The following is a 14566-nucleotide window of genomic DNA, read 5'->3' as shown; positions in this document are numbered from 1 at the left end:
TGAACGGAACCAATTAACAGCGACAAACAAGGGATTACTGGATCATTTCCCTTTGTTTTAATGAATAGCTGCACAGAAAAGAATATGAAACACAAGTTTGCTCAATGAGCCAAATAGGAAAATAACATTTACCTTAGGTGGGCCTTCTAAGATCAAAATAATCCCATACTTTGGAATTTGTCCTTTTTCTTAGTTGCATTTAGATCGATGATGGAGACAAAAAGCGATGTCAAACTCGACTCTTCTGACTTCCTGATAAACACAGTTTGGCGCTTCACAGTCAAACGACACAGCAGTTGTATCAGTCACATGATTTGTTCTTAAAGTGGCACACACACAGAAGCATCAAGGGACACAGTAACTGTGTTTCATGATGCTCCAGTATGGTGAGACCCATCACTACTAACACATATGTTACATAAGTTCTACAAGTTAAAACGTAGCTCTTATATTCCATGTCATTTAAATGTAAAGTGACAAAGACATCATGTCTTTTAGTTTGACCCCAAACTGACAAGTGTCTGGCCGGGGGGCCCACCGCCCGCCTATGAGATGTACCCAATAACACTCCCTTTGGCCCCTCATTACTGGATGACCCCTTCCACCAGCACCCATGTGCACCCACCCCCCCAGCGGAGGCACCACCGGGCATCCTTCAGCTAAAAACAACAACACGGTGCGTTTTCAAGATAACTTTTTCAATGCATCTTGTTGTCCTGCACACCAACAACGTGTCTTTTAGTGATAATATATCGTCTTTATTACAATACACTTACAGCTTGAAGGTAAAACATGTATAGGTTGCCAGGTTGTTTGGAACAGGAAGTGATGGTGTTTAAATGTTCCATGATTGTGTTTCCTTGGCTTGTTAAACCACATTAAGGCAAAAGTATGAATAATGACTTTGCACATCACAAATAACGGACATGAACAAATGTTGGTCTTGTTAGTATTCTTTTTGTCGTCTACTGCAGGATACTTTTCTCCTACGATCAGTGGGTTTGCAAATTGTCAGTGCCACGAATACAATCAATGTAAAAAGCGTATAGATCAATGTATAGGTAGCATGGTTGTTTCAAATATTTCTATTGCTGTTCATGTTCCAGACCAGTGTTGTAACACAAGAAAAGCACATTTCTCAATGCGTACAATGTATGATCTACTGGTCAAATTCATTACGAATGTCACATCCCTTCTATCTATCTGCCAGCCTCTCTTATACCAATCCAATGTAAACATTACACTACATAAAGTATGTAAGATTTGGAAGGCTAAAAGTTTTATAGAGAACTTTCTATCTAAAATACTACTTGATAGTATGGATGGGCATTTGACTATGTTTACACATTACTTATTACAATGGGAAGCAAGAAGTATACCTGTCAACATTTGCAATGCAAAATATGGGATATCTTGAGAAAATTGGTAAAAGTATGGGATTTTCATCACAAATTGATGTTAATTCAATAAAATAAATACATAAGTCCTGATTTACTAAGATCCAAATACCTCACACTAAAGAGCATGAGCAATGTATAAAATACCATGTATCAAGTGGATGTGTTGTGTGGTGTCTCCATAGATACCCCTTTTTTTGACAGGGAGGCTGCACTAATAATGTGAAAAATACTTCATTAAAAAAAGATGCATGTACTGAATTCAATTTTATCAGCCCCTAAGGTAATCTAGCAGCTATGAAATTATAAAAGGCTGTTGCTGAATAGATGTCTGATATTTTTTTATTTTTGACTGTTTAAATATGTTAAAATTTACACACAGGATGAGGAATTCTCTGTGTCTTTGCAGCGCCAACAGCCCTCTCACAGCTTTGTGTGGAACTGTCAGTTTGCACGTCCTTTTCAAACAAGCTAAATAGTGCTCCCAAAACGGTGATGAGTGTTGATGAATCACATTGCTGTATAATATTTGCATTTTCTCCTCCCAATATTGTGGGTGTTTTGATGATCAACATATATTTTGCATTTTAATGAAGACAGAGATGCAAAATGGATTGCACACCTTATTCTGCTCATTGAACAGACGCAATCCTCTTAGCACACGCAAAGCGAATCTATGAAATGTGCAATCAAGTTTGCACGTGTTTTAGCCCACGCAAACCTTTGGTAAATCAGGCCCTTAATGTGCTGGAGGGGATTTGAATCCTTGTCCCTTCTATCACAATAGTGTCACTGAACATTGACAAACACATCGGTCAGATGGAATATGAGGCTTCTAACAAAGAACCATGTAACTTTACATAAATGAAAATAAAAACAAATCTGGCACTTATATTTGAAATATATTTTTCTGTCTTTTCTCCTTCAATGTTACAGAAAGCAGGAAGTGTGAGCAGCTGCCTGCTCTTCTTTGGAGAAAGATAATAGTTTCCTATGATTTATTTGTCAAAGTATTTACTCAAAGTTTGGATTTTTGTCAGAGATGTCCATCCATCTCTCTGGCGTTGTTGATTTTATTGAATGTAACTTGCCGTGCAGCTGTCACCAGCCCACCTTTTGAGGTGCCGAGTGGACCCGCTGTGGTAGCAGCAGTATTGTTGAGCATTCCATTTTTCATGTTGACAAAATCCAGGGGGAGAAAAGGTGACCGGGAGAAAGTAATACAAATAATGTGATTACCCGGCCAAAACGGGAAGGTTGACAGTTATGTCTGGTGAAAAGATCTGATGTGGCAAAAGTGAAAAGTAATGTTTTTATGTTACATTTTTGGGCCTAAAGGTACACATTTTAATTTATATTTTAAGGAGCCTTAAAGCTGGGGTACCCGAGTTATATTATTTTACTTTAAAAAAAAATCATATTAGCATCATATAGTATATCGTAACAGTAATTATTTCAGAAAAAATCGTACATCTGTGTGCTGTCTGTTTCTTATAATTAAGTATTTTAGTGGCGATCAACCCCTCCAGATCCAACCACAAGATTTAGAGAAAGGAGGGGTGAGCCTCCTCTTTGGCTGACGCGATATATAGTGAAGCAAGCTTGTTTGCAGTAAAGCATGGCTGCCTAACACCACCTGGAAAGACCGCAATACCTGTGCTTGCTGTTACAGCATATACTGATAAAAACAAAACAAAAAGGAAATCCGAGTAAGAAAAGAAAGACGCTGTAGATCTATAAAAATAAATCTAAGATGAGCCAAACCGATAAATATTGGTCCGGCGCATTCAAGATGGAGGGCATTGCGGGCCGGTCTTGGACTAACTTTGGTCACGCAAGTGGCTGTTTTCCTTCTAGACAGGTAACCAATTGTTCAATTTGTCCTATATTTGGTGTATACTTTTGCATGGTGACGTGTGTAACAGATAGTCTGCACCAAAATAGGAACTAGGACATCCTTCAATGCAACTTAAGACTGTCAACAAGCTATGCGTGTGCACCTACAGTCTCTAGGAGACTAGGAGGGACTATCAGAAAGGTGCGTAGTGTCAGGGGCGGGATTTACAGTTAGAATTCTGCCTGGTGACACAAGATTCAAGTACCCCAGCTTTAAGGATTAAAGTACAGTAAACTGAATCAACAGCGCCTCTAGTGGTTAAGCAGTGCATTCCACTTTGCCTCAATTGCTTAGACAATAAAATCTTCACAACTGACCAATGGTTTGCTTTTTATGCCCATCCCTATTCTATATCTAGTTCCATAACAACACACCCACTCTCACCATTGCACTAAACCCCGTTAGCTCTAGAACAGTTCCAAAATCAACAGAAGTATTACAAATTAAATACAACACCAAGTTCAAAAACACCCACTTGGACGGCGCCGTGGGGGTTAAATCGTCCGCCATTCTTCAAAACACCCAGTTGACAGGCACCCACTGCTGCTCGTTAAACAGTTTTTCCATGGCGGCCCGTAGATTTCGGAAGGTTGCTTCTAGGCCATCGTTTACGATACAGAGGTCAAAGTAATGTCCGTAGGCCCTCTTAATGCGCTCGCTCTCATCCACCGTCCTCTTGAGCTCGGAGTCCTATGAAAGGGGGACAACAGGACATCTTGTTAGTGCTCACAAGTCTGACTCACTACAAACTTGGCCACTCACCGTTAACTGTTTAGTGACCACTCCAGACTCGATTGCTGATTTGTTCATGGCTTTGAGGACCTCAAAATCAGGCGCCTCAATGAAAACAACGTAGGGCAAGAACTCTGACGTCCGCAGGACTTTGAGAGCCTTTAGGAACGTATACTTTTACATGCATTGTTGCATCACTGTGGCATTGAAGTGATTCTATTACCTGGGGATTGACATCCAGGATGCAAATCTTCCCTGTTTCTGTCACCTCTTGTATGGAGTTGATTTTCGTACCATACAAGTTCCCGTCGTACTCGCCATGTTCCAAGAAACGGCCGTTTTTGATGTCACACTCCATCTCGCTGCGTGTCATGAAGGAGTACATCTGACCGTCCTTCTCGTCTACCTTTGGCTTCCTGGAGGTGACTGGAGAGAGAAAAAGATCACAGATGAAATGTAGGTTGTAGACAAAGTGAAATGTGTACCTGCACTCACAAGGGATGGTGGTGCCATAACGCTGGGGATCCAACACCAGCAGCTTGTTCTTTAGACTGCGACGGCCAACGCCCTGGGCACCAATCAGGACCAACGTCTTCCTCCTGAACGGCGGCACCTTGGCGACCTCTTCATAGATTCGCAACTCGTGACGATCAAATTCTTTGTCAGAAACGCCATTAATTAGGGATCTGATACTTTGAGAAGGGTTTACTAAAAGGTGGATTCAAGTACCTGCATTCTTAGTGGTTAAATACATCATCTTTTTCTTCTTCTTGCCACCCATTCCAGCACACAGAGGACCTGAAAGTGACACCAACTCAATGAACTCTTGATATTTTAGTACAATGTGCAAACCTATTTTTAGCATAACAATGGAAAAGGTTAATATAGTCTGCTCCTCTTTCCCCCTCCTTTTTATCTCCTTTCTTTTGCTATTCAAGTAATCATATGTACAGTATGTATTGTTGCATTTGAAGCGATTATATGTTGAGAATAGAGGTAATTGGTTTTTATATTATCTCTATTGGTATTATCATTGCTCCATTGTAGTCCATTGTCATTAGTGTTATTACTAATGTGTTCTTTATCATCTTTGGTATATTTGCATAAATCCTACTTGCTAATGTAGTTCCGTTGTTTTTATGTTATTGTCTCTCTCTGTCTTGTCCCCGCAATTTCCCCGTGTCTTCTTGTTTCTTCTTGTTTTCCCTTCTTTCTATCCCCTCCTGCTACTAAATATATTTAAACATATAATAATGTAAAATATAAATAGGGCAACAAGAGAAAATACTTCTCTTTAGGAAAGTAACTCTGTACAGCAGATATGAGCATCTACATCGCCACAGGACAGGACAGATATAAAAATAATAAATACAATTATTATTAAAAAAAACATTTTTAAATATATATAAAATATACAATGTGCCCTCAGTTTTAATTCCAACATTTTTTTCACCAAAAATACGAATCAGTTTCCATACACTGTCTTGGTTTTAATACAATTAAACACACATTGGTCAACTCAATCTGTGTGCTTTTTTTATTGAGTAGGGTTGCGAAATAACTCACTTTAGAGCCAAATAAAGTAGTAGCATGCAGTAATAGTCTAATCAAAGTCAACAAGAGCCTTGGAGTCATGTTTCGAGTCTGCAAGTGTCACTGAACGCACCAAATTGCTATCCCAAGGCTCTGCAACCTTTGGCGTTTTTAATCTTTCAGTTGTGGCTCCAGCTGGTTTATGCTTCTGTGTACTGTAGTCACTATGCTGTTCCTTCATGTGCTTTAACATTTTTATTGCAAATATTAATGGTGGAGAAGGCAAAGGTGGGCTGTACACCATGGAAATACTTGGTATAGGAGAAAAATATACCACTACTACTGGCAGCACAATAGAAGAATAATTACGCAAAAGTGAATCTTAAGAAACATGACTAGCCAGGAGGCAACAGCTGGAGCTCGTCACTTAGGGAACCATGCAAAATCTGTTTAAAAAAACTATATGTGGCGTTACCTTCAATTTAGTGGTCAAATTTTGTGGCTCCAAGTGGGTTTTGAGTCAGGTGGAAACAGGGCCACATGGCTCTTTTGATGCAAAAAGTTTCCGACCCCTTGTCAAACAATCGAGCAATTTGTCTGGCACATGCGTGTGTGATCAGTTGAGGTAAACAAAGTCAGATGAGTGGACAGCTGTGTTCTTGGTTACAATAAGAGTGCCAGAACAATGTTTATGGATGTTCTCATTCATCCAGGTCATTTTATTTTCGGGGCATTCAATCGATCGCAACTGGACTGTTTGGTTTGTCTAATAAGGAGAAACACACTATTGAATTCAAGGACAAACTAGTAGCAAAGCACAAAGGTGGCGTCCGGGCTCTTCCTTCTCTTCTCTTTCTCCCTCCCTACTCATCTCTGTCTTTGACATCAAGAGCCTTCAATAAAAACGGAAAAGTGAGTTTTCTGCATGAAAAAAGTAACTATTCTCTACACAGTGTTAATATTTGTTGGTGTTTGAGACAGAGAAATTGGATTTATATTAGAGTGTCCGCCCTGAGATCGGTAGGTTGTAGTTCAAATCCCAGCCGAGTCATACCAAAGACTATAAAATGGGACCCATAACCTCCCTGCTTGGCACTCAGCAACAAAGGGTTGGAGTTGGGGGTTAAATCACCAAAATGATTCCCGGGCGCGGCGCCGCTGCTGCCCACTGCTCCCCAAGGGGATGGGACAAATGCAGAGGACAAATTTCACCACATCTAGTGTGTGTGTGACAATCATTGGTACTTTAATCTTAATCTTAATATTGTTTTTTATTTTTCAACTACCCCTTTGGAAAAAATTAATAACCAAATGATTGGCAACACTAATTGGCCCTAGCGTGTGCATGTTGTCTGTCAATATGTGCGACTTGTGTACCCTGCCTTCCGCTCAGGTGCAGCTGAGATAGGTTCCAGCACCCCCTCCCTGCCCCCGGAAGGGACAGGCAGTAGAAAAAATGGATGGATGGATGGATGACCACTATACAGCTCAAGGTCTTATTATAATTTCCCACTAGGTGGCAGCATATACACGTTCTGCTAACATGTAAGAAATAGTATTCCTGAACTGCACTGTACTGTACAATATACAGAAACAGTCAGGAATACTCTTTTATGGCAATTATGTATACGTATTATATTAGCTATGTTGGGAGGGTGTCTTTTGTAAAGACATATATAAAGAGGTGACCTGTATAGCTTACAATTATGAAACATTTGGACATCCATCCATCCATTTTCTACCGCTTGTCCCTTTTGGGGTTGCGGGGGGTGCTGGAGCCTATCTCAGCTGCATTGGGGCGGAAGGCGGGGTACACCCTGGACAAGTCGCCACCTCATCACAGGGCCAACACAGATAGACAGACGACAGTGATGGTAGACAGACGACAGTGATGGTATTTTTAATAAGAAAACACAACAATTGTGTTGGTATATCATAAAATTTGCAATGATGATCTTTGTTGTCCTTATGATTGAAGGGCAATACTGTGCCTCACCCCAGCTTTTGTATCTGTCAAGAACTGCACAGAGCACATGGATGCAAATTAAATGTACTGTTGTATTTCTTTTCGATTGCTGACGTTCCAATCAAAAGTGATTGTGAAGTTTAATAAGCAGCAGCTTGGACCAGGCCACATTGAAAGTCATGCTGTTCTCATTACCAGTACCCCAGCGCTCACAGGCAGACTGTAGAGGTGACAGGATGAGATGCGTGCATGATACCGAGAGAAACAGATGTTGTCTTTGGTGCCGGTGTGTTTATGCAGCATTGGGTCAAATCTGCATAATTGGGAGTTTTTCTCTCCCCTTTCCTTTGTCGTCTGTGGTACTGTACCTGTAGTAACAAGCTCCAGATCTCTTTTCACAAAGGCTTTCCTCTTCTCCTCAAGGAGCTGACTTGGAATTAAACCTGCACTACCTCCCTGGATGTGGCAGGCCTAGGATGGAAACACATCAAACTGAGAAAAACAGGTCAACCAGACCCTAAACTCCTCTGTTCTGAATATCTTAGTGCATGTTTGTGTGCGAGGCTCTTCTGACCTGCCACCAGTTGAGGTCTTCCTGGTTGAATATTTGCAGAATGTCGCCACTGCAGAATCCAAGCCCTGCTTCTTTACAGGGAATCAGGTTATCGTGGGATGGGTCGTAGTCAAAGTGACACTTAACAAAGGCCTGGAGTGAAAGGTATGAGAATTACAAGAAGATTCAAAACGAATAGGCATATAAACCACTATGGACGTCACACTTTGTTATATTGTGGAACTCTACTATATCATTAGAGGTGTTGCTAACATTTAGATGACCTTCTTTAGCCACATGAGAGGGAAATAAGATAAATAACGCTCAGTGAGATGCAAACATAGCCCTCTTTTGCTATGCATGACACATCAATGATCTGGTGTCCATCATTATAAAACATCCATAAACACCCCAGTCTACACTCTGTCAGAGCTTACAGCTCATAAACCAAAGCCCAAACTACAACCTTCACTGACACCACAAGGAGAGACTTAACACGGGGAGAGAGAGATGGATGGATAAATAGAGCCCAAATACGTACCCATGGAAACCATTCTCTGCCCCCTCTGCACTTGACGCCCTTTCTCATACTCGAGTGACTTATTAATGTTAAAAAAACATGCCTGTGTTTCAACAAGCCAGTTGAAACAATGTTACAGACTTGACTGGGTGGGTAAGCTAAATTAGGGCTTTTTCAGGAACTAAAATAGAGTCCATGGAGTTTTTTTCCAACTCCAGTTACATTAACAAATTCCTTGTTGACCTCTTTTTTCATGTTTTCATGTGAACTGACCTGTCTGGGTGTGTGTGGCTCCTGATAGCTGGGCAGGATCTTCAGCACCACGCTTCCACTCGCCTGCTTCAGCATCTCCTGTAGCACTTTGGGGTCGTTCCCCACCTCCTTGCCATTCACCTCCTTAATGATGTCCCCCACATGGAGCAGACCTTGCTGGTCAATCATGCCTCCATGGAGGATTCTGGCGATCACCAACTCGCCACTCTCCACTCGAAATGTTACTCCCTGTGCACAAAAATGTTTAAATGCCAAACAAAATTATATGACTACTTGCTAAACTAAGTATTTGAAGTTAAAACAGAACAAAGGCTGCACTTGGCAATGACATTGGCTATTGATCCACTAGCTCAGACCTGGCCAACCCGTGGCTCGGGAGCCTCATGCGGCTCTTTGGCTGGTTTCATGCGGCTCTTAACTCTGTTATGAGAGTAGCGTATGTGTGTGTGTGTGTGGCCCTTTAAGATATGACAGCATGTGAGGTGAGTGACGTCAGTGAGTGGGTGGGCGAGAGAGGTGAAGGAGCGGTAACAGTGAGTGCCTGCAGGTGCTAGTAGCTTGGTGGATGGCTGTGTGCAAGACACCAATAAAGTCACAAAGTTGCAACAAACCGCCGGCCTCGTCATTCACCCTCGAGTCCGGAGCTGTAAAGACCCACTGCCGGGTAAAGCAAAGGGTGTTACCCCCGAAGTACATCGGCCCTGGAGGAACGTCTCCCCTGCGCTCCTCTACTACGGTCTGGGAGCCGGAAGCAGGAAAGGTGTATTATATTAGTGCCTTAGTGTTTACCATGAAGTCTTTATTTTGACAGCCCCTCATGGTAAACTTGTCTGAGTGCAAACTGAGGCAGTGTTTGTCATTGATAAAACTTTCAGCGAATCAAAATTTATGACCAATAAAAACGCAATAAACGGGGACGAAAATTTGACCCGGCAAATATAAACAAAAGAAAACACTGACGGAAAACGATAATCGAGACAATAAAAAAACAAGCAAACCGGGCGGTAGGTAAAAAAAAAAAATCTGCGTCCGGGTGACGCGCGGCCTTCAGGAATTGCGCGTCCTTTCTGATTTCAATGCGTAAAAAGACACACAAAGTGCGGTAACGCCAACACTGCTTGACAGTATAACAAAAGAAGTCACACTTATATTCTGTAACATTCACAGTTTTAGAAAAAGTGCAGAGGTATAAATATTCCAAATAACCTCTTGTATACAATGTAAACATAAATAATGCCTCAAAACAAGTTAATTATATTTCAACAAAACACAGCAGACGAGCTCTCGCCCTGCACAGCTGTTTTGTGCTTTGTAATGATCTGCCCCTCCCTCACGAATGCTGCTGCGTGCACTCGCCTCCACAATTTGTTTTGTTTTTAACCCGTTCTTAACCCTGGACGTACATTGAAAATACAGGCAACCCTAACTCCACGGACATTTGAGGCATTTAAGAAACCCCGCCCGGACAGAGCCGCAAAAGAGGACACGTCCGGGGAAAAGAGGACATATGGTCAGTCTAACATAAGAAGAAGAAGCCGGTTTGAGTGTCGTCAAACGTGCATGTGCGTGAGATCACAGTAGTAAACAATTTGTGACAAATTCGCTCTCAAAATGGCAGGGAAACAAAGCACAGCAAAACGAAAATATGAAGAATAACACAGGACATTTTTAACAGAGTGGGAGAGCTTATATTTTTTTGTTGAACGTAATGGCAAGCCATTCAGCCTTATATGTCAGGCGTCATTAGCGCATTTCAAAGCTTATATAAATATTACATTTTTGTTTGTGGACTTGGTTGAACTGAGAGTTTGTGTGTGTGTGAGACAGTGCACACAATGTTAATTGTTGAAAATAACTGGCCTGTGGTCTTGGTACTGTAGGAGTCATGTTGGTGTGTGACATTTACAATAAATCTGGCTGAGCAGAGGTCTGTGTGTGTGTGTGTGTGTGTGTGTGTGTGTGTGTGTGTGTGTGTGTGTGTGTGTGTGTGTGTGTGTGTGTGTGTGTGTGTGTGTGTGTGTGTGTGTGTGTGTGTGTGTGTGAGGAAGGGATGGGGTGATGTTCATGTGTGCCCATGTGTAGGATGCGGCTCCTTGCAGTAACACAGTAAAAAAAAAAAAAAGTGTCTCTTAGTCTCTGACTGGTTGGCCACCCCTGCACTAGCTAATGAACTGACTGCAGATATATCCTCTGCGTTTTATTGTTTTGAGGTATCTTTTTTCTTCTTTTAAACAAGGCCAAAACAAGACTTCACGCTGTAGTGCATGAGTTGCTTCGAAAATACAATCAATCAAACCTACCAGGTGCTCACCAGACACCTTTCGGATGCCCACCATCCTGACGGCGTCAGGTGGGACAGGTTGGTTGTTGAGAGCTGCATCCATGAAGGCACAGGGGCTTGGAGGAGGAGTCTCATAGTTTTTAGAAGCTACAGAGTCATGGGTCTCCAGGAGAGACTGTCAGAAAATAGATGACAATGTCGTAACCATCAAATAAAGACAACATCATGCTTCAGTGAACATATAAGACGCTCAAACCCATGCTCACATCACTGTGAAGCCCACTGGAGCTGCAAATCAATTATATTGATAGTGGCCCAGCATTCACCATTAAGCCTAATCTCCACTCAGACCTGAATGCCTCTTCATTCTGAGTTTGCAGTGAGATTTAGAGCCTATGTTTAACAACCTGAAAATGGGGCTCCTTCAAGATACGGAGCAGCTCGTCGGCTGTGTGGCTCCTGTGTGCCAGAGGACTGAGCTCCTTGAGGATGTCCTGGACCAGCTCCACGTTGTTCTCCCTCACTGCCTCAAGCTTGGGCTCTTCAAAGCGCTCATTAGCCTTGGTTTTCATGAGGAGAAAGCAGATGGTGCATGATTTGAAAAAAGTACCAGCATTACAATAGGATAGTGTCAATTCTAGATTGTAAGTTTTTAGACTTTGTCTGCGGTTTTTCATTCAGTAACAGTGAAACAACAAAAGGCATTTGGCATTATCAAAACCAACAACCGACAGCACAAAAACATAAAGGGCTTTTTTTATCCTAGTTTTAATCAGTATGTTCTGTGACATATCAATATTTCAGTGAGTGGATTTATTTTTTACTTTCCTCTCCTCCCCAGCCAAGGAACTACTATATAGATCCAGGGCCATCAGCAGTTATTCTTTAAAGGGGACCTATGATGACTTTAATCACATAAAAAAACACTTCCTTGTCCAGATAATAGGCATTGGATATGCTTTGGTGTAACTCTTGCCTACATTTTACTCCACAGTCACTTTTATAACCCTTTTTTTTCAGTCCATCTGCAAGACGTTTGATTGCGGCAGCGTTCCTAGATTGCAAATGAAACCACGCCATACCATATCTAAAAGTATCATAATTTATCTCTAAAATGTACACTGTTTAAAAATACATGTTGAAGTTGTCGCAGCTTTTTTTTCCCATAAATATACAGATTCACTCGATCACAACATTAGGTACACCTACAGACTCGCTGATTGATTGATAAGAGTGTATTTTAAAAAATCTGCTTTTAGCAGCATGCTGCTGTTACTATGCGCATGCCACAATTAAATTAAAATAATAGTTAATCCTACCTTTTTGTGTGTTTCCTCACAGCCTGAAGAAGAGCGCTTAGCTCTTAGCCAGTAGCTCTGGCTAAGAGATTGACTTAATGTCTAAATAAGTACAAAACCCAAAACCAGTGAAGTTGGCACCGTGTGTAAATCGTAAATAAAAACAGAATACAATGATTTGCAAATCCTTTTCAACCTATATTCAATTGAATAGACTGCAAAGACAAGATACTTAACGTTCAAACTGGTAAACTTTGTTATTTTTTGCAGATATTAGCTCATTTGGAATTTGATGCCTGCAACATAGTTAAAAAAAACCTGGCACAAGTGGCAAAAAAAACTGGAAAAGTTGAGGAATGCTCCTCAAACACTTATTTGGAACATCCCACAGGTGAACAGGCTAACTGGGAACAGGTGGGTGCCATGATTGGGTATAAAAGCAGCTTCCATGAAATGCTCAGTCATTCACAAACAAGGATGGGGCGAGGGTCACCACTTTGTAAACAAATGCGTGAGCAAATTGTCGAACAGTTTAAAAACAACATTTCTCAACCAGCTATTGCAAGGAATTTAGGGATTTCACCATCTACCGTCCGTAATATCATCAAAACTTTCAGAGAACCTGGGGAAATCCCAGCAAGGCCGAAAACCAACATTGAATGCCCGTCACCTTCGATCCCTCAGGCGTTACTGCATCAAAAACCAAATCAGTGTGTAAGGATATCACCAGGTGCGCTTCAGAAAACCACTGTCAGTAACTACAGTTCGTTGCTGCATCTGTAAGTGCAAGTTAAAACTCTACTATGCAAAGCCACTTATCATCAACACCCAGAAACACCGCCGGCTTTGCTGGGCCCGAGCTCATCGAAGATGGTCTGATGCAAAGTGGAAAAATGTTCTGTGGTCTGACGAGTCCACATTTCAAATTGTTTTTGGAAACTGTGGACATCGTGTCCTCCAGAACAAAGAGGAAAATAACCATCCGGATTGTTATAGGCGCAAAGTTGAAAAGCCAGCCTCTGTGATGGTATGGGGGTGTATTAGTGCACAAGGCATGGGTAACTTACACATCTGTGAAGGCACAATTATTGCTGAAAGGTACATACAGGTTTTGGAGCAAAATATGTTGCCATCCAAGCAACAACTTTTTCATGCTTATTTCAGCAAGACAATGCCAAGCCACATTCTGTACGTGTTACAACAGGGTGGCTTCATAGTAAAAGAGTGCGGGTACTAGACTGGCCTGCCTGTAGACCAGACCTATCTCCCATTGAAAATGTGTGGCGCATTATGAAGCGTAAAAAAACGACAACAAAGACCCCTGACTGTTGAACAACTTAAGCTGTACATCAAGCAAGAATGGGGAGGGATTCCACCTGAAAATTGGTCTCCTCAGTTCCCTGATGTTTACTGAGTGTTGTTAAAAGGAAAGGCCATGTAACAAAGTGGTAAAAATGCCCGTGTCAACTTTTTTTGCAATGTGTTGCTACCATTAGTGGCCTAGTGGTTAGAGTGTCCGCCCTGAGATCGGTAGTTTGTGAGTTCAAACCCCGGCCGGGTCATACCAAAGACTATAAAAATGGGACCCATTACCTCCCTGCTTGGCACTCAGCATCAAGGGTTGGAATTGGGGGTTAAATCACCAAAAATGATTCCCGGGCGCGGCTATGCTGCTGACCACTGCTCCCCTCACCTCCCAGGGGGTGATCAAGGGGATGGGTCAAATGCAGAGGACAAATTTCACCACACCTAGTGTGTGTGTGACAATCATTGGTACTTTAACTTTTAACTTTAACATTAAATTATAAGTTAATGATTATTTCCAAAAAAAATTAAAGTTTCTCATTTCGAACATTAAATATCTTGTCTTTGCAGTCCATTCAATTGAATAGGAGTGGAAAAGCATTTGCAAATCATTGTATTCTGTTTTTATTTACGATTTACACAACATACCAACTTCACTGGTTTTTGTATGTCCACCTCGCTGTGACGTCACAATGTAGCCAAACTGCAAAACCCCACGAACACAGGCATCCAAAACTGTGTGCAAGCGCACGCCAAAAAGCATGAACCTTATGATTTGATGCTTTGGCATTGTTTAACACAAGTATCCAAC

The 14566-nt window shown here is 41.6% G+C and overlaps 1 protein-coding gene across 2 annotated transcripts in view; it reads right to left on the bottom strand.

Moving 5' to 3' along the window:
- Positions 1-1683: 1683 nt before the first annotated feature.
- mpp2b (MAGUK p55 scaffold protein 2b) overlaps positions 1684-14566 on the bottom strand; it is a 68878-nt gene continuing 55995 nt past the window's right edge. Inside the window, exons 4-13 of one of the 2 annotated variants that reach the window (XM_062056012.1) lie at positions 11560-11712; positions 11172-11327; positions 8872-9099; positions 8100-8231; positions 7894-7996; positions 4756-4824; positions 4522-4683; positions 4250-4452; positions 4057-4200; positions 1684-3984 (exon numbers count right to left, since the gene is read on the bottom strand). In XM_062056012.1, the coding sequence (XP_061911996.1) occupies positions 3808-3984; positions 4057-4200; positions 4250-4452; positions 4522-4683; positions 4756-4824; positions 7894-7996; positions 8100-8231; positions 8872-9099; positions 11172-11327; positions 11560-11712 (1527 nt within the window). In that variant the 3' untranslated portion in view covers positions 1684-3807. The remainder of the gene's footprint in view (positions 3985-4056; positions 4201-4249; positions 4453-4521; positions 4684-4755; positions 4825-7893; positions 7997-8099; positions 8232-8871; positions 9100-11171; positions 11328-11559; positions 11713-14566) is intronic. The other variant, XM_062056013.1, reaches the window with a different exon arrangement.

The sequence above is a fragment of the Entelurus aequoreus genome, linkage group LG08 (genome assembly GCF_033978785.1).
Source record: "Entelurus aequoreus isolate RoL-2023_Sb linkage group LG08, RoL_Eaeq_v1.1, whole genome shotgun sequence".
Classification (NCBI taxonomy): Eukaryota; Metazoa; Chordata; class Actinopteri; order Syngnathiformes; family Syngnathidae; genus Entelurus; species Entelurus aequoreus.
The sequence above is the reverse complement of the archived record's forward strand: the minus strand, read 5'-3'. Positions and strand labels throughout refer to the sequence as shown.